Source organism: Ogataea parapolymorpha, chromosome VI, assembly GCF_000187245.1.
Source record: "Ogataea parapolymorpha DL-1 chromosome VI, whole genome shotgun sequence".
Taxonomy (NCBI): Eukaryota; Fungi; Ascomycota; class Pichiomycetes; order Pichiales; family Pichiaceae; genus Ogataea; species Ogataea parapolymorpha.
The window spans coordinates 829,744-854,750 of record NC_027861.1 but is presented as its reverse complement, the minus strand read 5'-3'; the positions used below and the strand labels follow the sequence as shown (position 1 = coordinate 854,750).

The 25,007-nt window shown below is 51.3% G+C and overlaps 16 protein-coding genes across 16 annotated transcripts; 2 read left to right on the top strand and 14 right to left on the bottom strand.

Annotated features, from left to right (window-relative positions):
- Positions 1-122: 122 nt before the first annotated feature.
- On the bottom strand, positions 123-645 carry HPODL_01612 (uncharacterized protein; the record flags this gene model as incomplete). Its single annotated transcript, XM_014078125.1, has 2 exons — positions 123-380; positions 415-645. The coding sequence occupies 2 exons, from the start codon at positions 643-645 to the stop codon at positions 123-125; spliced, it is 489 nt and encodes a 162-aa protein (XP_013933600.1).
- A 53-nt stretch (positions 646-698) lies between these two features.
- On the bottom strand, positions 699-1,514 carry HPODL_01611 (1-acyl-sn-glycerol-3-phosphate acyltransferase; the record flags this gene model as incomplete). The annotated part of the gene is made up of 1 exon (XM_014078124.1): positions 699-1,514. One exon carries the CDS (start codon positions 1,512-1,514, stop codon positions 699-701), a length of 816 nt encoding a protein of 271 aa, XP_013933599.1.
- Positions 1,515-1,751: 237 nt separating this feature from the next.
- HPODL_01610 (putative mitochondrial 37S ribosomal protein SWS2) lies at positions 1,752-2,150 on the bottom strand (the record flags this gene model as incomplete). The annotated part of the gene is made up of 2 exons (XM_014078123.1): positions 1,752-2,066; positions 2,100-2,150. The coding sequence occupies 2 exons, from the start codon at positions 2,148-2,150 to the stop codon at positions 1,752-1,754; spliced, it is 366 nt and encodes a 121-aa protein (XP_013933598.1).
- An 82-nt stretch (positions 2,151-2,232) lies between these two features.
- On the bottom strand, positions 2,233-3,141 carry HPODL_01609 (N-glycosylation protein EOS1; the record flags this gene model as incomplete). Its single annotated transcript, XM_014078122.1, has 1 exon — positions 2,233-3,141. One exon carries the CDS (start codon positions 3,139-3,141, stop codon positions 2,233-2,235), a length of 909 nt encoding a protein of 302 aa, XP_013933597.1.
- Positions 3,142-3,323: 182 nt separating this feature from the next.
- On the bottom strand, positions 3,324-3,852 carry HPODL_01608 (Tropomyosin; the record flags this gene model as incomplete). Its single annotated transcript, XM_014078121.1, has 2 exons — positions 3,324-3,791; positions 3,835-3,852. The coding sequence occupies 2 exons, from the start codon at positions 3,850-3,852 to the stop codon at positions 3,324-3,326; spliced, it is 486 nt and encodes a 161-aa protein (XP_013933596.1).
- A 230-nt stretch (positions 3,853-4,082) lies between these two features.
- Positions 4,083-5,498, bottom strand: HPODL_01607 (Molecular chaperone (DnaJ superfamily); the record flags this gene model as incomplete). Its single annotated transcript, XM_014078120.1, has 1 exon — positions 4,083-5,498. One exon carries the CDS (start codon positions 5,496-5,498, stop codon positions 4,083-4,085), a length of 1,416 nt encoding a protein of 471 aa, XP_013933595.1.
- A 413-nt stretch (positions 5,499-5,911) lies between these two features.
- HPODL_01606 (uncharacterized protein) lies at positions 5,912-8,668 on the top strand (the record flags this gene model as incomplete). Its single annotated transcript, XM_014078119.1, has 1 exon — positions 5,912-8,668. The coding sequence occupies one exon, from the start codon at positions 5,912-5,914 to the stop codon at positions 8,666-8,668; it is 2,757 nt and encodes a 918-aa protein (XP_013933594.1).
- A 923-nt stretch (positions 8,669-9,591) lies between these two features.
- Positions 9,592-12,744, bottom strand: HPODL_01605 (Protein kinase involved in bud growth and assembly of the septin ring; the record flags this gene model as incomplete). The annotated part of the gene is made up of 1 exon (XM_014078118.1): positions 9,592-12,744. The coding sequence occupies one exon, from the start codon at positions 12,742-12,744 to the stop codon at positions 9,592-9,594; it is 3,153 nt and encodes a 1,050-aa protein (XP_013933593.1).
- Positions 12,745-13,003: 259 nt separating this feature from the next.
- On the bottom strand, positions 13,004-13,309 carry HPODL_01604 (Ubiquitin-like protein SMT3; the record flags this gene model as incomplete). Its single annotated transcript, XM_014078117.1, has 1 exon — positions 13,004-13,309. The coding sequence occupies one exon, from the start codon at positions 13,307-13,309 to the stop codon at positions 13,004-13,006; it is 306 nt and encodes a 101-aa protein (XP_013933592.1).
- An 80-nt stretch (positions 13,310-13,389) lies between these two features.
- HPODL_01603 (putative membrane protein) lies at positions 13,390-14,193 on the bottom strand (the record flags this gene model as incomplete). The annotated part of the gene is made up of 1 exon (XM_014078116.1): positions 13,390-14,193. The coding sequence occupies one exon, from the start codon at positions 14,191-14,193 to the stop codon at positions 13,390-13,392; it is 804 nt and encodes a 267-aa protein (XP_013933591.1).
- Positions 14,194-14,219: 26 nt separating this feature from the next.
- HPODL_05300 (uncharacterized protein) lies at positions 14,220-17,060 on the bottom strand (the record flags this gene model as incomplete). Its single annotated transcript, XM_014078115.1, has 1 exon — positions 14,220-17,060. The coding sequence occupies one exon, from the start codon at positions 17,058-17,060 to the stop codon at positions 14,220-14,222; it is 2,841 nt and encodes a 946-aa protein (XP_013933590.1).
- A 1,471-nt stretch (positions 17,061-18,531) lies between these two features.
- HPODL_01601 (uncharacterized protein) lies at positions 18,532-19,479 on the bottom strand (the record flags this gene model as incomplete). The annotated part of the gene is made up of 2 exons (XM_014078114.1): positions 18,532-19,436; positions 19,470-19,479. The coding sequence occupies 2 exons, from the start codon at positions 19,477-19,479 to the stop codon at positions 18,532-18,534; spliced, it is 915 nt and encodes a 304-aa protein (XP_013933589.1).
- A 103-nt stretch (positions 19,480-19,582) lies between these two features.
- HPODL_01600 (Ornithine decarboxylase) lies at positions 19,583-20,884 on the bottom strand (the record flags this gene model as incomplete). Its single annotated transcript, XM_014078113.1, has 1 exon — positions 19,583-20,884. One exon carries the CDS (start codon positions 20,882-20,884, stop codon positions 19,583-19,585), a length of 1,302 nt encoding a protein of 433 aa, XP_013933588.1.
- A 501-nt stretch (positions 20,885-21,385) lies between these two features.
- HPODL_01599 (Transcriptional regulatory protein ASH1) lies at positions 21,386-22,723 on the bottom strand (the record flags this gene model as incomplete). The annotated part of the gene is made up of 1 exon (XM_014078112.1): positions 21,386-22,723. The coding sequence occupies one exon, from the start codon at positions 22,721-22,723 to the stop codon at positions 21,386-21,388; it is 1,338 nt and encodes a 445-aa protein (XP_013933587.1).
- Positions 22,724-23,194: 471 nt separating this feature from the next.
- On the top strand, positions 23,195-23,701 carry HPODL_01598 (mRNA transport regulator MTR2; the record flags this gene model as incomplete). The annotated part of the gene is made up of 1 exon (XM_014078111.1): positions 23,195-23,701. The coding sequence occupies one exon, from the start codon at positions 23,195-23,197 to the stop codon at positions 23,699-23,701; it is 507 nt and encodes a 168-aa protein (XP_013933586.1).
- A 1-nt stretch (position 23,702) lies between these two features.
- Positions 23,703-24,941, bottom strand: HPODL_01597 (Spore membrane assembly protein 2; the record flags this gene model as incomplete). Its single annotated transcript, XM_014078110.1, has 1 exon — positions 23,703-24,941. The coding sequence occupies one exon, from the start codon at positions 24,939-24,941 to the stop codon at positions 23,703-23,705; it is 1,239 nt and encodes a 412-aa protein (XP_013933585.1).
- Between the last annotated feature and the right edge of the window lie 66 nt (positions 24,942-25,007).

Sequence of the window (25,007 nt, the reverse complement as noted above, 5' to 3'; positions counted from 1 at the left end):
CCTTTATTCAAGCAAATAATTAAATTACCTTTAATAAATGGCAAAAAGATCACCCCCACGTTATGTAATAAGCACATTAATTTATTTCTCTATTTACACGGTCCTTTATGTCCCTCTGTTGTCTACCTTTCTCTCACCTCCCAGATATCCTCGCTGCTGCCCCTTTTGAGCTGCTCCACGAGACGGTTTTTGTAGAACTCCTGAATATTCTTTTCCTTGATCTCTCCAGCGTTGAGGGAGTTTGAGAAACAGAAGTTGAGCTTTTCGTTCTGTTTCTCGCACATGCTCAAGTCGCCGTATCGGTAATAATTACGGACTTGGCCTCCCAAAGACATACATTCCATTAGTTCGTCCATGGCAGTGAGACATGACATTTCTTTCTGACATGTTAGATTCTTGCAACCACATACTTACAGGAAACTTGTCCAGAGAGATCGACTCGGCCCTCTTGCTGGCCTTTTCCCTCATGGAATTAAGACTTCTTTCTGTTGCCTGTGACGACGACTCCGCAGATTTCGAAGCGTACGCATCGGCGAGAGCTTTCTGGAGATCAGCCAGACCATCCTGGCCAGATGCACCGTTGGGTTCGGTTGGCTCCATTTGCTCTGGGACAGACGAGTCCTGGGCACGCTTTCGCCAAAACATATATTTTCTATTCGTAAATTTTCCTGCACAGCCAATTTCTAATTAGACACTATCTATTGAACTTCCTGGGAAAGTAGCGCTTCAGACTCGCCAGAAACGTCGCCGGCAACCACGCTCATGCCAACTTTGCGAATCTCCTCCTCCATCTTTGCGTAAGTGGCCTCCACCAGCTTGTTCACGTCGTCCTTGGTGAGCCCCTCGGTGCTGATCGGCTCAAGAACCTTGACCTTGATTGTTCCCGTGTTGAAGTTTCTTTCTTTCAGACTGTAGATGTTGGAAGTGTTGGAAACAACAAGAGGAATGATCGGAATCTGCGCCTGGACCGCAAGATGGAAGGCTCCTTTCTTGAATGGTAGCAGAGTGGGTCTCGAGGAGTACGATCTGGTGCCCTCCGGGAACATGAATAGGCCGCCGCTAGTGGCCTTGAGGTCGTCGAGAGCCTTGTTGAGCACACGGATGGCCTTTTCGCGGTCAGATCTGTCCAGGAAAAAGGTGCCCGACAGAGTCATGAACCAGCCCAAAAATGGCACCAATTGAAGCTGTTTCTTGGCTGTCACGACACAACGTTTGGGAAATATCCTGCCCAGCATAAACACGTCAAGCTCCGATTGGTGGTTGGAGATCAGAATGGCAGGCAGACCACTCAATTTTTCCTCACCCTCGATTTCTATCGTGATGCGCATAACCGTGCTAAACAGGTAGTAATAGAAGCGCGCGGTGCTCCACTGGGCAAGATTGCGCTTGCCAATCAACGAGAGAAACACTGAGCAGAGGACACCGTACGATGCGCTGACCATCAGGGTGCAAAGGGCAACAAAGCCCTTGGTGTAGAACTTGAAGTGTTTTCCGATTTTTTGCAAAAAAGACATCTGGGACACTGGCTGGGCGGTGTTAGGGATAAGCACCCACGAAATGAACGAGCAAAAGATTAGAAGGGGAAGAAGTACGTCGAACAACACTTTGGAACAAGAGAAAATTCTAAGACAAATTATTTTCGGGGGTCTCCTTGTCTCAGACTCTATTTCGGCCGGAGGTGGGTTCGGTAAGTAAGCTCTGCAAGAAGCAACTACAATAAATAACCTATTCCACTTTATTCTATATACATTTTATTGAGTTCTGTTGAGCTTGTTCAAACGTCTTGCAGTACGGGCGTTGTACTTGGTACGTTGACCGTGCACAGGCAGTCCCATTGCGTGTCTAAGACCCTGGTACGAACCGGTCGCCCGCTTGAGCTTGATGTTGGAACGGACCTGCTGCAACAGTCTCGATCCGATGGTCATGTCTGTGAGCTCCTTGGTCACTGCCATCACCTGTGTTTCGTTTAGCTGGTGCATGCGCATGCTGGGGTACAGGCCGACCTTGGCGCAAATTTTCTCGGCCGTTTTGAGCCCGACGCCGAAGAATGTGTGTGCGAGTCCGATCTGGAGTTAGTGGGGGCTCAGAGAAGTACTTACGTCGACCTTGGCCTTGCCTTTGATGGCTTTTCCGAGGATGTGGACGACCATAATTAATTAAAACTGATGAAAATATTTTAGGTGCGAGGGGGATTTAGGTTTCGCTACGAAAAATAGCCAAGTGCCGGCAGCACTACAAGTCTTTTTCCATCACCGCTTCTAGCCGCAGGATCAGGACCAGCCGGATCAGGCCTATCATGGTGACAAAGCTAGCCAGCCCAATGGGGACGACTGCGAAAACGGTGATGTTGTAGAGGTCCACGGTGCGCGGCACCTTGTTGCGCGGCTTGGGCTCGTCTTTGTCCTGCAAATGGCGGTCCAGACGCAGGTTTGAAGTGACAAAGTTCTGGATGATGTAGATGAGCGTCATCACGCAACTAATCAAGATCCACACCGGCAAACAGTACTCGTTCTGCTTGTTATTGAACATGAACGTCAGCACTTCCACAAGAGCAACGATCAGGAGCGACATGCTCAGCATCCGCACTATAGCCGCCTGGATCGCATACATCACGATCCACCGCACCATCAGCCCATCCAGAATCGAGTACGACAGAAACCCAGACACCATGCACCAGATTCCGGCAAGAAAGAATTCCGACGCCCGCACGGACGTCACGTTGATCTGGAACGGCTCGTCGTACATCATGGTGTACCAGGAGTGCCACAGGACAACCAGGTTTTTAATTATCACCAAAAGTGAGAAATCTCGGCAGATAGCAACGGCTATGTGTTCCCGGGGAGAGAGTCTTTTGAGTCCCAGCTCTTTGAGAGAATTGCGTTGTCGGTTGAGATCTGTGGTTGCTGTGGAGGAAATACCGAACAGAATCACCTGGTTGACGAGGTCCTCGTTCTCAAGAAGCGTCTCGCGCGAGCCGTTTCGTGAGTGCAGCATGTTGGAAGGCGGTCGTCCGCCCCTGTTGCTCATAGTGGCCAGCGACGTCGACGATGAAACATACACGGGCAATGGCTCGTACTCGGCCTCCGAGTCCGTGGGAGGCGGGTGGTTGGCGTAATCAGAGTCTGTATCAAATACGTCCATTAATCATAAAGGTATAAATATTAGCATGCTCACTCACTCAGTACGAAAAAATTAATTAATTTTCAACTATGCCTTCTGATCATCTCGTAAATGATATATAACACCTGCAATGGCAAAGTCAGCCAAATGAGTCTGGACGGCGTGCTCGGCGCCTCTCCACTAGAGGGAGGGTCCAGTTCTAGTTAGATGGCCTCCAATTGCGCGCTAATCGACTCCAGCTCCTCCTGGGCAGCCTTGTATTTGGCCTCCAGCTCCTCAAACTTGTTCTCGAGGTCGGCCTTCTCGCTTTCAAGAGACGTGACCTTCTTCTCCAAGGTTTCAGCACGGATATCGGTCTCTCTCAGCTTGGCAGTGGTCTCCTTCAAGTTGGCGTCGGCAGCTTCGAGCTCTTCCTCCAGCATCGAGTGTTTCTTTGTGTAGTTGTCGTTGGCGGCCTTCAATTGGTGAGCGTCTCCTGCAACCTTCTTGAGCTCGCTAAGCTCCTGTTCGGCCTTCTCCAACTCCTCCTCCAGAACCTGGTTTTTTCTAGTCAAGGCTTGGATCTGGTTGTCCTTCTCTAAGGCTTGTTGTTCCATCTCTTTCACCTTGGCCGCGTACTCATCAGCCTTTTCCTGCCAGGTCTCGGCATCCAGCTTGAGCTTGTTCAATTTCTGAGGCGTTAGTACTCGCCCGTGCAATTGGCTATCTACCTACCTCCTTTAATTTGTCCATTGTGATTTGAGCCGTAATAAAAGAAAACAACAAATCAATGGGAATACTCTATTTATATGAATATTTCGCGGGCTAAACACGAAACAACCCGCGCCAGCTATACAAAAAAATTAAAATACCCGGGTAACTCCAATTGATTTTCCCTATTACTATTACAAACTCAAACCCTACAAAAAGTCAAAAACTGGATAAAATGAGCGATATCGAATAGAGCCCTGAGTCGATGCCTGTCATCCACTTTTAAATCTTTTCGATTGTTGCTCAGCGTCCCATTCCCTTGCTTGGGCATCGAATCCGGGAAAGTCTGTCAAATACACAATGTCGCTGTCATCACTATCCTCCTCTGTTGCCTCAGCAGGATCCTTCAACCCTGTGATACTGGCGGTCGCGGATCTCGTAATACTCGACCTTGTCGACCCAGATAGAGGCGAAAAGTCTTCGACCGACACGTCCTCCGACGAAGACGAGCTTGATATGTTTTTTGGCTTATAGCTAGGATCAAGTGCTTTGCTCAGCATATTGTATTGCACTTCTGATAACTCGTTCATCTTTGGGAACTCTATGTTGAATTTTATGATTAGGTCCCCATATTTTGTTTCTCCAAAGTCAGTTTCAGCATAAATTGGCATACCGTATCCCTTAGCTACCTTTATAGTGTTTGGATTAGCCAAATCCCCCCTGTTGACGTATATTTTCATTATTTTCTTGTTCAAATGTTCGATCTTCAATAAACCACCACAAAGTGCCTTGGCGAGCGACAGTGTGACTGATGTTATCAAGTTGTTACCTCGGCGCTGGAAATTCTTAGTTGGTCGTCTCTTATCCTCTTGCAATGTTATCACCACATCCCCAGGAATAATATTAATACCCTCGTCGGCCTCGTTTTCAAAAACCACCTGGTATCCGGGTTTGACTCCCTTTGGAACTTCCACGTCCAATATGACTTTTTTGTCGATCAATCTGTTGCCATGGCACGTTTCACATGTAGACTCCGGGGGTATGTACATTCCCGAGCCGTTGCATTGGTGGCATGTTGTCTGCACGCGTTGGTACACGATTCCCATTCTTGTTTCGTTCACGATAGTTCCGAGTCCCAAACAAGCGGAACATTGCACTAGCTGCGTGCCTCCACGACCAGCGCACTCTGGACACTTGATCTTCTTCGTCAAACTTAGCTTCATAGTCTTTCCGTGGTAAAAATCTGCAAGCGAACAGTATGTCGTATGCAGGATGTCCCTGCCCTTCCGTAAACGTCTCTGGGAGTTCCCCATCGGCCTGCCGCCGGCTAGAGAATCGAATAGCGCGTCTAGATCGGAGGTAGGAGACGAGCGGAATAACTGGTCAACGAATGACTCAGCCTGTTGGAAGCGGTCCGAGAAGCTTGGGGCAGGAACGCCCTTGAGCCCTGCTTCTCCGTATGCGTCGTATGTCTGTCGTTTTCTCTCATCCGAGAGAATCTCGTATGCGGTGGTTATTTCCTGGAAGACTCTGGTTGCCTCTTTTTTCTTTTCCTCGCTCTCGCCACTGGCAGCTATTTTGTCGGGATGGAACTTGAGGGCTGCCGCACGGTATGCTTTTTTCAACTGCGTGAAACTGGCATCTGGAGAAACGTTCAGTAAATCATATAGCTTTGTTTCCTTCACCATCAAAAACACTAGTAACCTGATAAACTTGTCGTTTCAGCTCAGTTACAACTTCTACAACCGCAAGGTTGACATTCCAATGTACTTGGTCTGTTTTCTAATCCAAGCAGTAACCTGGTCACCCGTGTTGGATAAAGACGAGACAAGAAAAATATAGGCCTGCGACTCTTTTTTCTATTGGCTTCCATGGTTTCTTATGTCATCAGCTTTTCCAAGAACGGAAATGCTGCCTCGAAACCTTATTTTCCCCCACCGATTCGCCAGATCCGGACGGTGCCCGTGATTCGGGTTCGGGAATCCACGGCGGGGTATGGATTTCGGCAGCTTTAAAATCGTAGACTACTCGCCAAATCTGATGGCTATATAACAATGTGAGTGAAATTTCTCCCCATCAAGCATTTTTGCAGAAAAAAACCATGTCCAGCCAGCCAGCGTCGTCGTCTTCCAAAGCAGACCTGCCCCCTCCGGTGGTGTCTCTTGCCTTCAGCAATTCGTATCTTCCGACAAACTACGATCTTTCGCTGGATATCAGCTCCAAGGCGAACTATATGGGTTTAGTGGTGATGGATCTGGCTCCTAACGAGAGGGCCTCTGTTTCTGGTTCTGATCCGTTCCAGCTGGTGCTCAATGCTGTGGAGATCGTTGTCACCGATGCGTACCTATTGACTGACACTCAACACAAGCTCAAGGTGGAGCAGAACAGGAAAACAGAGACCGTCAAGTTCTCCACAGACGTCACTTTTGACAGTCTCAAGAGCCAACAATTGCGACTCCGTGTGCACTTTATTGGCGTTGTGCGCGGCATTGCGTCCATGAGGGACTTCACCAAGGGCGTTTTCAAGACCAAGTACAAGGACGGCGCAAATGACCGGTACATTATCTCGACACACTGCCAGCCGTCGTTTGCCCGGCTGATCTTCCCCTGTGTGGATGATGTGCTGGTGAAGACGAGTTTCAAGCTGTCGCTGACGGCGGACGAGAAGTTCACGTGTGTGTCGAACACGCCGATCGAGTCAGCTACCAAGATTGACCAAGGCCGCCAGCTCGTGATTTTCGAGGCCTCGCCAAAAATGACCACCTCTGTGTTCTCGTTTGCGGTCGGCGAATTTGACTTTCTTGAGGAAAAAATCGATCTCTCCGAGCAGAAAAACTTCCCGTTACGTGTGTACACGCAGATCGGCGAGTCTGGCCGCGCCAAGCTTGCGCTGGCAACCGTCAAGTCGACGCTGCCAAAACTCGTGCAGAAATTTGGTGTTGAGTACCCAATTGCGAAATTTGACGTTATTGCATTGCCGATTTTGAGCGACGGCGGAGTCGAGAACTGGTCGATGATCCAGATCCTCAAAGACCATCTTCTCACTCCCGATTCGGCGTCGCCCGCGGAGATGTTGAAAATTATCTCCATGATCAAAAACGTCCTGGTCCATGAAATGGTGCACATGTTCATGGGCGACCTGGTGACATTCGAAAGCTACGACTATACGTGGCTCAACGAGGCGTTTGCGACTTTCATGTCTAACACGATTTTGAACGAGGAAAGCGACGACAACCAGGTCTGGTTCGACCAGCTCGCCAACGACGGCTTCAACATGAAAAGATACCAGGGACTCGACAACATGAAGCCGATTCACACCGAAAACGTCCCAGCAGACACTATTCAAAGCACCTTCAGCAAACATTCGTACGACAAGGGCATTTTTGTGCTGCGGATGCTGGCTGGACTGTTCAATGAGACACCATGCGAAAATTACGACAATTTCTTTAGTGCGGTCGGGGACTTCATTAATAAGAACAAGTACGGCCTGTTCAAACCGACCGATCTGTGGATATTCCTCAAAGACCATACTCTGAACAAGTTCAAGTACGATATCCCCACAATCATGTTCTCGTGGACCAGAACTGCTGGATACCCGATTTTGAAGGTGAGCAAACGCGGCGAAAAGCTGCTGGTGGAACAGCATAGATTTTTGTACAACCCGGAGTCAAAGGTCGAGGACGTTCCGTATCAGGTGCCGCTGTTGGTCAAGCATTCAGACGGGGCGTATGCTAGGTACATGTTGTCGGATAGAAGACTAGAAATTGACAATTGTCTGCTGGTGAACGCCAACCACAGCGTTGTTGCGACAGTGAAGTATTCTTTGCCTCAATACGAAGCCATTGCTGGGAATTTTGAAAAATTGAGCAATATCGAGCAGTGTCAGGTCGTGCTCGATTTGTCGACGGTTTTCAGTGAAAAGTACCAGGACTGCGATGACATTCTGGGATTTGTGGTGCTGATGAATAAAATTGTCCAAGAACCGAAAATTGTCAACGCCACGGCATTCAACACTGCACTGTCGCTGTTCAACACTCTCACCAAATCAATTCTGTCAGTGAGCTACTTTGACGACCAGAACACGTACAAAATCATTTCCAGATGGGAGAATACGACTGTCAGCAGTCTTCTGGACTCGTTTGAGTGGGACGGGCTCGATTTCAGACAATTGCCAGCTACGGAGCTGTCTGTGCGTGCTACCCTGTTGAAGCTGGATTATTCGAACGCGCAGTCACAGGCGATAGCGAAAAAACTGTACAAACAGCTGCTGCATGGGCCAAAGGGCGCCGTTCCGATCAAACTTGTGGCTGCGGTGTTGAACAACGTCCAAGCCGGTGGCTCGGCCAAGGAATACAAGGAGATCCTTGGTATAGTGAAAAATCCAGACTCGGTCAGCGACCACGTCTACGAAGAGCACAGCACGGCCGACGTGCGCACGGCAGCACTAACGTCACTGGGATACGTGACTAAGAGCGATTTGCAGCAGAAAACGCTCAACTACGTGCTGAACAACATGGACATGCCGTCGGTGGAGCTGGCTCTGGTGGGCCTCAAACACCAGCCCGAGGCGTTTGCAACGATCTGGGCGTGGTTCAGCATGCATTACAACGGCTTCTACGCCAGGTTTATGAAGGATAGCAAAAATCAGAGCTTTATTAGAACGTTCCGTGGTATTGTGCAGCTGGTGTTTGAGAGCTGTCTGTGCAGCAAGGAGCTGACGGACAAGCTGGAGACTTTCCTCAAGGCGAAGAAGTTTGAGCCACTCAATGGCGAGTTCCAGCGTGTTCGAGCTGCGTTCGCTGACAGACTCAAGCTCAACGAGGCGAATAGCCAGCTATCGCGGGTGATTGCTGCTTGAAAATAGACGTTTGTTTGTGGCCGTACACCGCGGAAAGCAGCGAGTCATTCCACGTTCCGGCTCCCCTGCGCGCGTTACCAACACCGATTTTGACCGCCATTCGAGCAGCGACGACGCGGCGCAAATACACCTCAAAAAGCAGTCTTGTGAGCAGATACTCGTTATTCCATATATCGTCATTTTGTCGCAGATATGGCTCCAGGTCACTCCAGAGCATGCGTTTGTCGAATATTTCCCGTTTGATTCTGTTGTAGTGTTCTGAATTTGACTCTAGACTGATTTCTGCCATCGTGCTCAGCCTGTTGTACGGCGTATTGTACTGGTAGCCGGATTTTGGGAGCGACTTGATCTGCGGGTCCATTCCGAGCTTCGTGAGGCTCTGTAGCGACTTGTTCAAATGTCGTGGCAGCTCAACAGAGTGCGGTGTCATGTAGTCCTTGATACTCATATCGGTGGGGTCTAGAAACAGCTGGCGATTGGCTACCCTGGTCCTGGCTACCGCGTACTTGAGCACCGGGTTGTGCTCGTACTGCGTTCGCGGCGGCGAGAGAGTATAAGACATCATATACGGAGGGACGTCATGGAGACTCTCTTTGGAGTCGAAGATGGCGCGGAGGTCTGACTTTGAGGCGAAGTGCGCTCTGTTGGCATAGAGCTGTGATTTTTTCCCCGAATGTTGGCGCACGAGGTTGGCACGGTGTGAGGGACGTTTCGAGAGCGACCGGTGGGCCAGAACGGCTTGGCTGTGGTGCCTGGCAAAGCCTGTGGTAGAAGGCTCCATGAGTCTGTTTACAGGAGTTTGATTTTTTTAAATCATGGAGAGGTTGGCTGGTCCCAAGCTATTTCCGCATTGGGAACGCCCTAAATTTATTTTATTTTATTTTATTTTATCTATTTTATTATTTTATTTTATTTTCATTATTTTATACCAAAATGCTCTCCTTCTCGAGGATCCGCTCGGTCTCGCGCGTGAGCTTCGAGAAGCTGCGCGACGGACCTTTAAGGTTTGTGAACACCAGCAGCGAGCCATTCTCCTCAGGATACGTCTGGCATTCGAATTTACACGCCTTGAGCCCGAACGAGTTGTGTTTCGAGACCGTGGCCACCAACCGCCGCGTCTCTTTATTGGCCTGCAAGTCGGTGATACCATGTTGTTTCCAGCTGACCAGCAGCGATATGAGCGCCTCGAACAGGTCGTCCTCGCCCAGAACAGTGTGCAATTCCTTGGTTTCCTGCTGCTCCGCAATCTCGCCCGTAAACAGAGCCAGGAACGCCTGTGTAATACTCACTTTTCTCCTCGTCTCTTTAGTGTCTCTGGCGTCGCTCTTCTTTCTCGTGCCAAACGACAGCTTGCGGAAGAACGATCCGCCCGAGCCCGCGCGTCTGTTGGCCTCGTTGCTCTGTTTTTGCTGGTCCAGCTCTCCAAGCGGTTTGCGCTGCTTGCTGAACTGCAGCGAACCGTCATTCTTTTTGCTGGCCACCACAGGCGACTCTGGCCGGTCTATTGCGTTCTCCTTGTAGACTTCCACCTTATCTTCTTTGATTGGCGAGCCAGGGATCTCCGGCAGTCTGAGCGACTTATAAAGGCTCTTCTCGGCAGAGTTGGCCGAGATCATCGTGTCTCTGGACGCTTTGTAGTTGAGGTTTGGAATGTCCTCTGACGACAGCAGCATCGACTTCTTCTTGGTGCTCTTCCTCTTGTCATCCACGAAATACAGGCCCTCGTCTTTGTCCAGTTGCAAATTCATGTCTACGGTGTCATCTGCGTGAGCGTCCAAATCGTCCTGGAAAACCATGCTCAGCCGCGTGCCCTTGGACGTGCGGTCCAATGTGGCTGCGTCCTTGAGGTTGCTGGCAGAGTAGATCGACAGCACGCTGAGCCTCTTGTTGTCGGAGAAATGCTTCGACTTGCGCGTCACCTGTGGAATCGTCACGTCGGAGATTTTCTGCGGGTTCTTGACCCTTTTGGGCTTTTCTGCGTCCTGCTTGTCCTGGACCTCGTCCTCGTCTTTTTCCTGCTCTTCCTGCTCCTGCTCCGCCTGCTCCTTGGCCCGTCTCTCGTCTTCCTCCTTCTGCTTCAACATCTTCTCCAGTGTCTGCGAGACGCGCTTCTGGTACTTTTCGTACGCCTTGGCACGCGGATCAAGCTTGGTGACCGGCTTCGGCGGCGGGTTCACAGACGGCACTCGCCCGTGTGACACAGAACGCCTATTAATCTTGTCTAGGTCGGATGCGTTGAGAATGCGCGATATGCGCTCTATCGGGTTTGACGAGTATCTCTTGCTGGCAAGCGAGTGACTGGATGAGCTGTGCACAGACTGCGAGGAAACGGTGGAGCTTGCCGAGCTGGCCTGGGCTGCCGCGTCGAAAAGCGACGCAAACGTCGATTGACGCTTTTTCGCGTGGATCAGCGACTGTCTCGCAGCCTTTTTGGACTGTCGAGCAGGCCGCTCCTCCTCCATCAACATGGCGCTGATCGTCGCCAGCGAGCTGGACGTGCTGAGCCGGCCCGACTTGCCGTCGAACAGCATGTCGCACAGCGTCGCAAAGTCCGCTGACGCACGCTTACCGTACTCCTCGACGTTTTTCGATTTTTTCTCGTCGATCGCCGCGAGTTTCGCATACGTCGACAGCAGCTTTGACGTGACGCTGTTCCGCTTGAGCATCGTGCTGGACGAGCGCTTCGAAACGCCCTTGTCGGCGAAAACCATCGAGTTGCGCTTGCTGCTCACCGACGCCCGCTTCCGGAACGGCGACCGTTCGCCAGACCTGTCGGTCTTGGACCGCTGGAACGACACAGGCCGGTTCGCAGAGGTGCCCACGCTGAAATTGCGCACGGAGCGCCGTCTGCTGGGTGAGCCCGTCTCGCTCGAACCGGGCGTGACGCGCGAAATCACCGACGACGACCGCACAAGCGCCTGGCCCTGGTCGTGGTGGTCGTGGCGGTACCGCAACAGTAGCGAGTAGAACGTCTTCTCCGGGTTCGCCGCCGAGCTCAGCAGACTCTCGACAATCGACTCCGCATCGCGCCCGTGCCACAGGATCACCAGGTTCTCCAGGATCTGTCTGTCGATCTCGTCACGTGACCTCACCGGCTGCGTGGCCGAGTTGGGGTTTGGTAGGTTGAGGTAGTCCTCGTGGTCCTGCTTGTTGAACGGGTACTTTGTGATGAGCGGGTGTTTGAGCACGTCTCTGGTCTTGATGCGCGCCTCTGGGTCTACCGTGAGCATCTGCGCGATCAGGTCCTGTGCCTCGGGCGACAGGTCTTCGTGGATCTCGTAGCTACCCTTCTGTACCTTCAGCAGCAGCTCGCGGATGTTTTCGTCGTCAAATGGCAGTCTGCCCGTCAGCAGCGCAAACAGGATCACGCCGCAGGACCACACGTCCGACTCTGCGCCGTGATACTGCAGCCCGCTCACGATTTCCGGTGCAGCGTAGTGGGGCGACCCGCACGAGGTCTCGAGCAGACGGTCGCTGGACTCGAGCGCGGCCATGCCGAAGTCCGCGATCTTGACGTTATACTGCTTGTCCAGCAGCAGGTTCTCGGGCTTGAGGTCTCTGTGGCAGATGCCGAGGCTGTGACAGTACGACGCTCCGAGAATAATTTGTCTGAAAAACTCCACAGCCGTGTTTTCGGGCAGCGGGCCGGATTCTACCAGGAGGTCAAACAGTTCGCCGCCTTCGACGTACTCCAGCACCAAGTATAAGGCAGTGTCTGTTTCCCACACGTCGTAGAGCCTCAGCACGTTCTTGTGGTTGAGCAGCTTCATGATGATGATTTCGCGCTCGATGCCGTAGCTGAGGCTGGCGTCCGGCGGCGACGCGTCGTGGCCGTCGGAGCCCAGCATGCTCTTAGAAACGACTTTGACGGCGGCCTTCTGCCCCGTGTGGACGTTAGTGGCGAGCAAAACGCGGCCGGTGGAGCCCTTGCCCAGCGTCTTGCCCAACTTCCAGGGCCCTATCTTGACCGGGTTTTTCGCCGTGGCCGACTTGGAGCTCGGGTTCGAAATACCTAGTCCCAGCGCCGAGGACGACACAAAGGACGAGGCGTACGATTCTTGTCGAGAATGGGGCATTGAAGTTGAGAAAAGAGTAGAGAGCGAAGTAAGCGTATATGAGCAAAACGTTCCTGCACGCGTTCGCCCAAATCGATCAATCACCTTTCTAAAAAGGGAACCAAAGGAGTGCCTGCAAAACGCAGACGCGGGACGCGTCGACAGGAGAAAGGAGACACCCCTGCACCAAAAAATAAAAATAATAATTATCCTCGTCCGAAAAGTTTCGTGCTCCCTGTTCTGTCATTTATACACACGGTCATTTAGTAGTTGCACTCTGCTAGCACCCGCTAGCACAGCTGAACTCTATATACCCCCCAACCTGCTCGCGATGCGCCTCGATCACATCGCTCTCCTCCATATCCAGGTCCTCCGGCGTGTCCTCCGGGTTCACACGGTGCCCATCAAACAGAAACCGCAGACTGCTAGAGTCCTTGCCCTGTCTCTTGCAGAAGGCGTCCATCAGTCTCTTCAGCGGCGTCGACCGCTTGATCTTGAAGAACACCTCTGACGTGCCGTCCGACACCTTCAGGTTGATGTGTGTGTCGCTCTTGTTCTCCGGCTTTGGCGTGTTTTCGTCCGACATGCGTAGATGTTTGTTTGCCACTTTTTTCACCGCTCGTGTATCTTTAAAAACCGGGTTTGTTGCTTACGTAAGCCCCACAGCTACACCGGTAGCACGGGCTCCTGCGCGGGCACGAGCGGGAGGTCGCTGCTGTCGTCCGCCACGGACGGGAAGAACTGGCGGTACGACCACCACGACGCCGCGAGTCCTAGCAGCGACCCGCACGTGATGTCCAGCGCGTCGTGTTTGTAGTCCTGCGAACGGCTGATACAGATATGGAGAGCCACGAGGGCCGGCCCCAGCGGCACCAACTTGCTCACGGAAAAGCCCGAACGCCCCGTGTACAGCCTGTAGTGGCCACTGATCCACAAGTTGAGGAAATTCATCCCGCACCACGCAAAGGACGAGTGGCCCGATGGAAACGACTTGAAACCGTCCTGGAGCGCTTTTTCTCCGTACGGCGCGGTGCAATCGGCGACAGTGTACAGTCCCGGAACCGGAGATTTAGGCGACAAACCGCATCGGTCCAAAAAGTCCGGTCTAGGCCTGCCAACCTTGACTTTAATAAATTCGGTCACGAATCCGTTGAGCCCTAGGGCCAATGCCAGAGCAAGACACGAAACATTGGCTAAGTGGACAATGCGCTGTTTCTGGTCGCGCGACGACCGCAGATACTGCGTCGCCGTCGCCAGCACGATCAGCACACAGGGCACCACGCAGGCATACACCGCCAAACGAGCGTCCGGAATGCTGTCAGCAGTGTACGGATAGCTGATGCGCGGGTCGGGAACGTAGAATTGGCGGTGGAAAGGCGTTGCGAAGGTCTCTAAAAATAAGAACCCGCCGAGGAGGGCGGCCACCACGCCCCACGTTGGCGATAAGTACCGAACGTACGCAGAAACCATAAAACGGAGCGAAAAAAAAAATGTCCTTAAATAAATTCGAAATATTTGGCTACACAGCAGTAATTGCTCAAGTTGTAGTTTCTCATGGAGTAGCCGTCGATTATCTGCTGGACCTCGTCATTCAGTGTCTCCGACCACTCCTCGATGTTGCGCATGTTGCTCGTGTTTGAGCTGTTGCACGATTTGACCAGCTCCCAAACCTTGTTCATCATGTTCTTGAGCGCCGTGCGGATCTCCTCCTTCGAGCTGTGACAGTACGTCTTCTTGCTGAACACCTCAGACAGCAAGACGCTGTTGATTAGCAGCTCGACCTGCCGCTTCACGAAAACAGCATCCTTCACCGCAGAAAGACGAGCAACTATAGGTAGACTGAACTGCGACTTCTCGAGCCCCGCGTTAGTCACCAGCAAGTTCAATGGCATCGTCGACGCATTCGATACTGCGTTGTCCAGCGACATCCTGATGCTGGCAACGCCCTTGAACTGCTTTCTGCCGGAGTGAACATTGATGCTGGTGATCGTTTTCAGCAAATCGACCTTGAGTCCCTGTTTGAGGTCTTCCACCGTGAACGAGCTCAAATCAATGCGCACATTGATCATCGTGGACTTTTCAAAGCTGCTCGGTATGTTATTGAGATTGACAACCTCAAACAAACTCCTCAAATCTGCCGTTTCCAGCTGCCCGTTTCTCTCGATCTCCGTCACCCGCACGCCTTCACAGACCTCAATCCGCGTTCGAAGTTGAGAGATGGAAACGTTGTGAAACTGGCTGATTAATCGTTTAATTAGAAGTTGCAGATTGTCGAAATCCAAAACGAGATGGTGCTCCACACTGCGTCTGACATGTGTCTTGGACGAACCCATGATCCCATGATAGTGGTCCAATAACTCTTGCGGGTGATAGGCGTATTCATCAAATAGCGAAACAGAGTGGAACGTTGCGCAATGTTTGTCGCAGAGCGTTGTGACCATTTCGCTAACACTCTTCTGCGGTTTCTTGTTGTAACGTCCCCACAAACGATCGACTGTAGAATTCTCCTCAAAGTAGTGGACTGTCTGTACCCGCTCGGTATTAATAAAGATGATCTCATGAATATGTGAGCCTGCTTCTGGAAAGCCGGTGGTTGCAAGAAGAGAAACGTACTTCAAGCCATCTCGCCACATATCATAGTCGGAGCTCTGCACTTCATCTCCAGCAGTCGAAGTATAGCACTCAATATTGGAAATCACCTCGGACCACCCTTCCCAATGCGGTGACATACATCCGTAGTAGTTGCCCAAAAGCGAGTCAGGACGTTTGTTGCCTAGAAAAACAAGTCCAAGCTTGTCTTCTGGTTGCAAACTCTCGAGAGTCTGAGTTATTAATTGGCGCATCTCTGATGTATAGTCCGCATCATCCAGACAACTGTTTCCGTTGTTCACCATTGGAACGACCAGAATAAGAATTAATGGGTCAGAGTCTGGTTTTGAAACTTGCCGTTTAACAAATCCCAATGGAAGATCCAGTCCTTTGGAAACAAGCTTGTTGAATTTGAGCACCTCCTCTGGAATGACTTTTTCGTTTCGTTCCAACAGGCCCCATGCGTTCGTGGACATTTGAATTAATGGCACCTCCTTTGACAAAGATAGCGACTCCTTCGAAAAAAGATTCGATGGACTAAACTCTCTCTCGTCAAAAGGGTTCTCGGCGACAAACGGATTGTTAGGATTTGCACGGGGCTGCCGTTGTGCTCTTCTTACAATCCTGGAAAGCAATTTCAGCCACTTGTCGTGGATAAGCTTATTCTCACTCTTCAGCTCAACATCAGGAACACTCAAGCTGGCAAGGTTGAGCGTGATCTCTAAATTGGATTCGTCATCAAACACAGTGGACAGCTTGTCCATGAGGTATATGTTCTGGATTAACTCATTTCCAGATTCGTTGAGAATCAGAAGCCGCCGATCGAAAAAGTACACCTGCGGATGGTGGAAACTGTTGCCGTCAATTGAAACACTGACAAAAATATCAAATAGCACGAGATGACCAAGCTTCGCAACATCAAGATCCGAATCTGGATGCAGTTTCGACTCAAAGTTGTGGATCACTTCCTTTGAGATTTCCTGCTTCCTGTCCCATTCTCTTTTCTTGCGGTCTTCAGGAAGCTCTGACAAGGAAGGCTCGTAGTCTAGAGATTTTATGTTGAGGACACAGGAAAGATCGTAGTATTTTGGGATTGCGTGCTCGTTGGCAAGAATGATCTTTGAGAACTCTGGTATGATCTCAATTTTAGCCTCAGCTAAAGACTCTGCAGGGAAAGCGGACGAAGAAGGGGTTGCAGAAATCGTAGAAGGGAATGTGCTAATGATGGGCGAGTCGTAAAATAGAGGCTGTGTCTTTGGCGAGGGTTGAGGGAATTCTGGGAAGGAGGGCAGAACTGGAGTGGCGGGGGTTAGTGGGTCCGGAAAAGGGGCCAGTGGAGTGATTTGGTTCATTAAAGTTGCCGGCGTGGATGCAAAAATGTCCTGATTGAACTCGCAAGAGCTGGACGACAAGAGTCTGTTCCTTATTATACTATCGTTGACCTCGTCGTCATTGCAAGTATTGGAAGTGCCGCAGATCGGGCAGTAGACAGTAGTTTTACCTCCACTTGGAGAGCTGAAAAGTTCGGAGTAGCACTCAAAATGACAATGGTGGCCGCATGACATGTCCAGCAGTGTCTCACCCTCAAAAACATTCAAGAGGGGCTCTTCGCAGAAGCAGCAGTTTTCGTCAAAAGAGATCTTTGATCTCTTTCTATCGATCAATGTGCTTGTGACCACACTAGGTCTGTTGTATGGCGAGCTTTGGCCTGACGACACACTTGAGGTGCGTTGTGTGTATGAAAGCATGGAAGACCGCGACGAAACAGACGAGATTTCATGGTCGCTTGGGTTTCTTGGAGATCGGAAAAAGGGAGGAGGTCCAAGCTTGATAGATGAGACAGAGGAGGACGTGCTTTTTTGTCTGAGAAAGCTAATGGGCGAGGGAGTATGATGCGATGTTTTTCTATGGTTTTGGGACGAACATGCTGGGCCAGCAGACATGTTGAGTGAAAGCAATGAAAACAAAAGCAGCAAAATTAAGGGGGCAGGGGGAGAGGAGTTTATATAGACCACGAAAAACACACTTCAAACATATCTGATCCTCTAAATCATAAACCTCCCGAAACCGGTTAATTATCTGCATGCAGACGTTCTACTCAAATAAGGCTGCTGCTGCAGCAATGGGTATGGGGCAGTGTGTGGCACTTGCATGAGCAGACGTGAATATTTAGGCAGTGACTATTCACACTTTGATGATAATATCAGATATCTCAAACGCCATTTTTACTCCACACAATAATGCATCGAAGTTTCAGATGTTCAATCACAGGAGATACGAGTGAGATTACCGGGCACTGTTTGCCGCGGCCCGCATCTGACGATTATTGGTGGTTGACAACGGGAGAAGAAATGGGCATTTTAATCGGTCACCAAAGCGGCTTCCAAATCGGCTTCAAACTGGGTCGTTTTGCCCCACGTTGCGCCAAACAAATAATCAATTTTCAAATTATTTTTCTTATGTGCTTTATTCGCCCTGTATCGCATCTTCCGACCGTGGAAAACACCCACTTGTTCCAGAACTACCAGCTCACTACGCCACAGGACTGTTTAGGTGACGATGCCGTCCTCTTCTACGGCCATGAAAAATGGAGGGCCCAATTGTATGTCAATTTTGACACCGAAACCAACAAGGTCCGACTTCCGTTTTCAAATTTAAGGATGCTCGATCGCCACGAGTGTAAATTGACTGGGACAAATCCCCCCTCCATTGTGCTGGATTTGTGGCTCTTTGTGCTAAACGAGTGTTTGCTTTGTTATATCCCTGCTGCGGACCTAATATTCGAAATACCGTACGAGGCCATCACACTTGTTGGTCTGCGAGAATCCCGAATCTATCTAAACATAATAGAGGGCTCGGATTTGGGCCAGGCTCCTATAGAGTGCGAATTTTGGCCAGAAGAGGGTGCAAGCAAGTATCCTTTGTTTAATGTTTTCTCAGGCTTCACTATAGACCAGCATCTACAGACAGCCCTACGGGCAATAAACGACCGCATTGCAGCTACATCCACTTATCAAAACTCTGACTCCGAGGAACCGCACGAAGAGCCCGCAGACGTGGAGGTCCACTTGAACGAACAGGGCGAGGCAGACGACGAGTTGAACGACCAACTGCTTCCTCTGGATCCAGCCAATAGCAGCATGCACGTTGAGCTGGGGATCATGAGTGGAAAACGTGCACGTGAGGAAGAGGACACTACAAATGGGGTGAAGACAAAAATCAGATAGTCTTATGAGAAGCTGGCAATTTTGCGCCCTGAGGAGGGCTGTTTTTGGCTCTAAAATCCTTGTTGACCTCGTCCATGGTCAGCCACTCGACTCCTTCGTGCTTGTTAATGTGCTCGATTAATCTCTCGTGCATCATCAATACGTGGGGGCGGCCAGAAACGTCTGGGTGGCACGTGATCGGAAAAACAAACTCGTCGTATTCGCGATAGAAGTAATCAAAGTGGTCGCGCCAGATGTCCTCAATGTCGCGCGGATTGGCCCAGCCGTACCCATCGGCGCTGTTTTTGATGAACATCATGGGAGGCAGGTCGTCAATGTACCAGTTTCCGGGAATTTCTACGAGACCCGTCTCCTTTCCGCGTTTCAAGGGCTTCATCCACTCGTGGGCTGTTTTTGAGTAATCAATTTTTGTCCACGAGTCGCCCGTCCGGAACCAATAGCATTGGCAGTCGTGGTGCGACATGGAGTGGTCGTACTCTATTCCATAGTCCAGCAGCATTTCCACGCCCTCCTGGCTAGTTTCCCACCAGGGAGCGACGGAGCCTTTGGGCGGCTTTCCGCAGAATTCGGTAAGCAATTTGAAAGTTTTGTCAAGGACGTCTTTCTGCTGCTGCAGGGTCATGTCACTAGGGTTTTCGTGCGAGTAGCCGTGAAGACCAATCTCGTGTCCTGCGTCCCTGATCATGGCGCACTCCTCTGGGAAAGTCTCCAGTGAGTGGCCTGGAATGAACCAGGTTGCCTTGATACCGTACTTGTCGAGCATCTTCAGCATTCGCGGAATCCCCACATGACCTGCAAACAAGCCTCGCGAGATGTCGCTGGCAGAGTCCTGGCCCCCGTACGAACCAAGCCACCCAGCAACCGCATCAATGTCAATTCCGTAGCAACACAACACTCCTGGCTGTTAGCATGGCGGTATGTACTACTAACTTTTCGGCATATTTTGATAAGACAAAATTAAATTAGATAAAATATTAAATTAGATAACTTAATTAGATAAACTAAATTAGATAAAACCAAAACGGACAATATTATATAATTTTCTATTGGTAGCTGTCAATGTATAAACACTCACTATTTGCACTGAAGCCGTTGAAGTTGGTGGCTGCAGCAGACGTGTAGGCGCCTGTATCCTTGAAATACAACCAATCGCCAGCAACAACCTCCTGGGACAGCTTACAGTTTGGACTAATACAGTCCAGTCCGTCGCATGTCGGACCCCAGACAGAGTACTGTTTGAATGGGTTGGCTGCCGCAGCCAACTCCTTCTCTGGATGGTTATAGTTCGAGTGGAACACAAACCGGCCATGCGAGGTGAGCACTTTCGGCTCAACCTCCTGATGGTCAAACAGAATACAGTTGAGGTTGCCGTAAACACCGTCGTTCACGTAGATTCTTTCTTGAAAGGCGTCGGAGCGCTTGGACGTGACGTTGACAGCGAGAGTGAAGCACGAAGCGGCCAAAAAGCGGCCCAGTTCGGAAAAGATGTAAAGATCTGGGAACTCCTCTGCCGCAAAGTGGGTGTCCAGGGCAGACCGGAAAACGGCCGCAGAGGCGTGGAACGTGGCTTTCGAAAATCCGCCTCCAATGTCGAGCATCTTCAAGGTGTAGCCTAGCGACTCGGCGTAGTCAAAGACCATCCGCGAGTCCCTGACGGCCGTCTCGATAGTGTTGAAATTTTTGCAACCCGAACCGACATGGAATGCGACACCCTTGAGATTGAGCTTTAGTTTGGCGCACTCCTGAACCAAAATCCGCGCCTCCTGCAATGATGCGCCAAACTTGATAGACAGCGGGCACGTGGCGTCGGCATCGTCCGTGTGGATGCGGATAAGCAGTCCGCAGTCAGGGTGGTGAGCAGCTATCTTGCGCACCTCGTCAACACTGTCGACAGTAGTGAGGTTCACGCCATTTTGCCGTGCATAACGTACGTGGGGAACTGCCTTGCACGGGTTGGCGTAAATGATTTTGGCCGGATCTGCACCCAAGGACAGCATCTGCTGGATCTCGGTCTTGGAAGCACAGTCAAAGCCGAGTCCCATCTGGAGCAGTGTGTGCAGAAGCTTTTCGTCGTTGTTGCACTTCACCGCGTAGAGGGGCTCGACACGGGGCATTTCTGCGCGCCAGAGTCTGACAAGCCGTTTCAGCTCGCCCAGGTCGCACACAAAGAACGGGTCGAGCTCGTCTGGTTCACAGGTGTTGTGGTCGACGCTCTGGATTTTGGAGAGCAGGGTGGCCCCCAGGAGCGACTCTGCGTGGGGAGGAAAGTCAGAGACACTGCTCCACGCATTTTTCAATCCGGCATTGGACAAAGTGGCCGGCTGGACAAGCACTGATGGAGCCATCGAGTAATTTTTCGCTAACAAACGATGAAACCAGTTCTTTTGGGAGATCTGACGGACAAACATACACCCTCGAGGGACAGCTACCTTATGTAATATAAGGCACAATAGAATTAGCGGACGTTATGCGGCAGCTCTCGTGAGGAATTAAGAAGAATAACTGAGAAAGAATATTTGGGAAAAATTTTCACTGATACCAAGGCGGGTTGCTGAAAGGGGTGTAGGACGACCACTGTGTCTGGGACACCATGTATCAGCCGTTTTGGTGCCCAAGCCCGCTTGTCTGCATCTCTGACGGCTGGCACGCTATCTGGACACTAAGAAACACTTCCTGGCCTCGCTTGCATTGAGATTGCACACCGCGGCAAATTACGTAATATTCAAAAATTGGTCCAAGATCGGTTGCGAACTTATTAAGAGCTTATGGCAAGGCCGGCCAACCATGGGCCGCATTTTCCTATGATTTGCATTACTTTACATTACTGTACACCTATTATTCACCGTCTATTCGTCAACCTCAACCTCGCCGTCGCAATGGAGGCAGCGGTACGCGTAGTGGTCGTTGACAAGCACCTTGCCCTTATTCTTCATGAGGGTCCACTCGCCTTTGGCAGGGATGCGCAGACAGTGCGAGTTGAGACATCTTGCGCGGGTCTTTTTGTAGCGCAGGCCGCAAGAATTGCACAGCTGGCCCTCGGACGAGGACCAGGACGGTCTCCAGCAAGGTGACTGGGCCGAGTGGCACGAGATGCACTTACGTGAGCCGCCGGTGTACTGTGCGGCGGCCGGAGCGTGCGCGGCTTCATCGGGGACGTTGGCCGTGGTGCGGAGGTGGGTCTGGGGCGAGGCGGGGGTGTCGAGCGAGGTGTTGATAAATTTGGAGATGCCGACGCGTGCGTAGTCGCGGTGGTCGTGCTGGGTCGACATCAACATGGACGAAGGCATGGGTGGCAGCTTGAAGTTGTCGGTGGACTCTGCCACGTAGCTCTGCTTCGGGCCCTGTGCGTACAGCTTGGCCGACGACGTGAGCATCTGCACGTCCTTGAGGTATCCAGTTGTCTGGTAGGTGTAATTATTAGAGTACGGATAATCAACGAGTCCGTTGTATTTCTGGTACTGGGACTCAACGAATGCGGCAATCTTGGCAGGCTTCCTTGAGCGAGGCGGCTTGGACACTTTGGAAACGGGTTTTGAAGGTTTCAGCCGCATCGAGGTGCAGTATTCCCGGTATTTTTTGAATAGTTCTGTGTTTTCGTGCTTGCACTTGTTGGAGTAGAAGTCTCTCCATTCCTCGTTTTGCTGTTCTAGCAGACACCCGCGCACGTTGCTTTCTGGTGCGGCAGATCCCAACAGGTTGAACGAGTAGCAGGTATCTGGAAAATAGAAGCAGGACTCGGACTCAAACGAGCGCAGCTTGGTTGACGGTTTTAGCGGCAGAGGCAGCTGGCGGGGCGAGCTGGACGCCGAGGCAGGAGGAGTCGCTGGAGATTGTGCAAGGGTATGTTGGGACGCCGAGATCGGCGTGGAGATCGACAGCGAGGCCAGCACGACGCTGTTGGAGGGAGGAGTGAGTGGCAGGTCGGCAAAGTTGAGCTTTGGGGTCTCTGGGACTGGGGACGATGGGGCTGTTCTGGACCGTTTCGCAGACGGACTGGACGTCGAATCGGAAACCAGCGTGAACGAGTCGGACATCTCTGCAAACGACCGCTTGAGCTGGGAATCGTGGATCAGAGTGCACTCCTCAGACCGGGGCCGGGACATCTGGTAGTAAGCACTGGACTTGGTGTTGGTGGAGTCGGAATGCGACCTTGAGTGGTTGAGTTCGGCAGCGAGAGTAGACATAACGAGTGACAGTTTGGAGAATTGAGTGAAGGAACGAGAGACAGTCGGTTGAGCACAATCCTTCGCGTGTCACAGAGATATATATTATTAGGGGATCGCTGATTTTCGTGGGGCTAGTTTTCTGTTTTTCCTAAATTCAGGGAAGAATTGTTGTGATCTGATCTGCCCCCTTTTCCAACTACCAGATAATTTCATTGATCTAAAGAGATCATAGTGCAGAATAATAGCAAACTGGCAAATTACGGCAGAAGTCTATTGTTTCTCGTCCGAAATGGGAAATAGGTATCCAAATTGGGAACCGCATATGCATGCCACCCAATCAAGAAAAACCAGCATCCGCAAACAGCCACTCCCCAACTACGGAAATCTGGGTTTGCCCGCACATCCTTGCACGCGGAAAACAGACCCCTTGGCCCCGGTTATGTTTTTTTTCACAAAAAATATAAAATAAAAAAATCGAGAGCCATCCCGATGTCCGATCCAACAGCCAAGCTGGAGAGTTTCCTCAAGACTCTGCTAAAGTCGCTGGATCAGCCGCTTCTGCCAAATCAGCTGCCCGACGCGTACGCTGCGTCGGTCCTTCCTCAGCTGCAGACGCCGTCCAGGGTCATCGTCAATGGCACCCCGTATGGCTCAAAGCAGCTATTCCAGCAGACATGGGCCACACTGCCGGCATCTCAGCATCAATTGCTCAGTTATGACGCCCATCTCATTCCCACAGGCCATCCGCAAAACATTTACAGCATTCTGGCGCGCGTGAGAGTGCGGTTTGACGAGTCTGGCCGCAACCGGCTCGGTGAGACCGCAGACCTCGTACCGGTCGACAGGCCGGCTAGACCGCTGTATTCGCCGTGGTTCGGCGTGACCTTGTACTTGATTGCCGACGAGCAACTGAACCACACCTTTGAGTGCGAGTGCATCAGCTCCTTTAATTACAGAGTGACCGAACAACCAGAGAAGAGTGTCTTCCATTTATAACTCAAATAACTCTTTTTATCCACGGCTTGGCCAGCACCAAAGCAGTCATTCCCAGGCTGATGGCGCCCTGCAGTGCCACACATCCCATCTGGACATAGAGCCCCATTCCAAAGTCGACTGCAGCGAGCTCGTTGTCGTTGGTGAGCTCGTTCAACTTCATCACGTACACGTACTCCACGATCAGGTCTCCCAGGTTGAGCACGAGCGAGGCGAAAGTCAGGGCGTTGAGGGCTCCGAGGATGAACGAGACGCGCTTCTGCATCTTGTAGAACCTGCTTTTCGACCTCAGCAGGCTCACAAGCACCACTGCGTACGCGAGAGCCGCGCAGCAGCAGCCAAAGCTGCACAAAATGACAAATGGCAGGATCTGGCCCAGGTACCTGACCAGCAGCGCGTCGTACGCGATCTCGTTGTCGTCTCCGAGATTCTCCAAGATGGCGTGAAACCCGGTCACAAGCGAGTCGCCCACGTCTTGCGGCTGACCCTGGCTAGAAATGATGCTCAGGCTCATTCCAGCGTCTTTAACCAGCACAGACGGGAGATCCAGGCCGCCACGGAAACTCGTGCATGTTCTTCTGTTGGTGAGATAGTTGTCCTTGCAGTATCCAAAATAGTTGATTTTGAAGATATTGTCCACTGAGAAGGTGTCTATCTCCTTAATGTCCTTGTCTGTAAAGTCGACGGCGGGCGAATCTGTTCCCAGGTCCATGGCGAAATACGTGATCACCTTGATGCTTTCTCTGATAGTGTTTAGCGGGCTCGTCCGGGAGTCGTCGATGAACTGGAACTCGATCTTGGGCAGGCAGTACACACTATCTGCGCCACACGAGACCGACACGCCGCCGATCAGCAGCGGCGGGACGAACATGAGCAGCGCCAAAAACGAGAGCACCACAAACGTGCGGTAGTATCCTTTTGTGGGTGCTATCAAAGGTTTTGTTTTAGGGGCGTACGACGTTGTTGTTGTTGTGGTTGAGTAGTCGTTTGTTTTCGCCGTGCTCATGAACTGGTCGGAGCTGTTGGCGTCGGTGAGTCCCGACGAGCTGTTGAATGGCGACACCGACATTTTGGACGGCCGTGCCGAGCGCTCGTCCTTGAACGGGTTTTCCACCGCGGCGGCTGGTTCGTCCATCGGCGACCGTTGTGCCGCCTCCTCGTTCGGATCTGTGAAGAAGATCGGCTTGAACGACTTGGTGCCCGAGAACGTGTCTGGGAAGCGGGGGGTCTGGTTAGAAAGCATAGGATTAGCAATAGGCGCGAAAGAAAAGGGAGAAAAATTTGGGAGGATGCATTGCAAATAGACGAT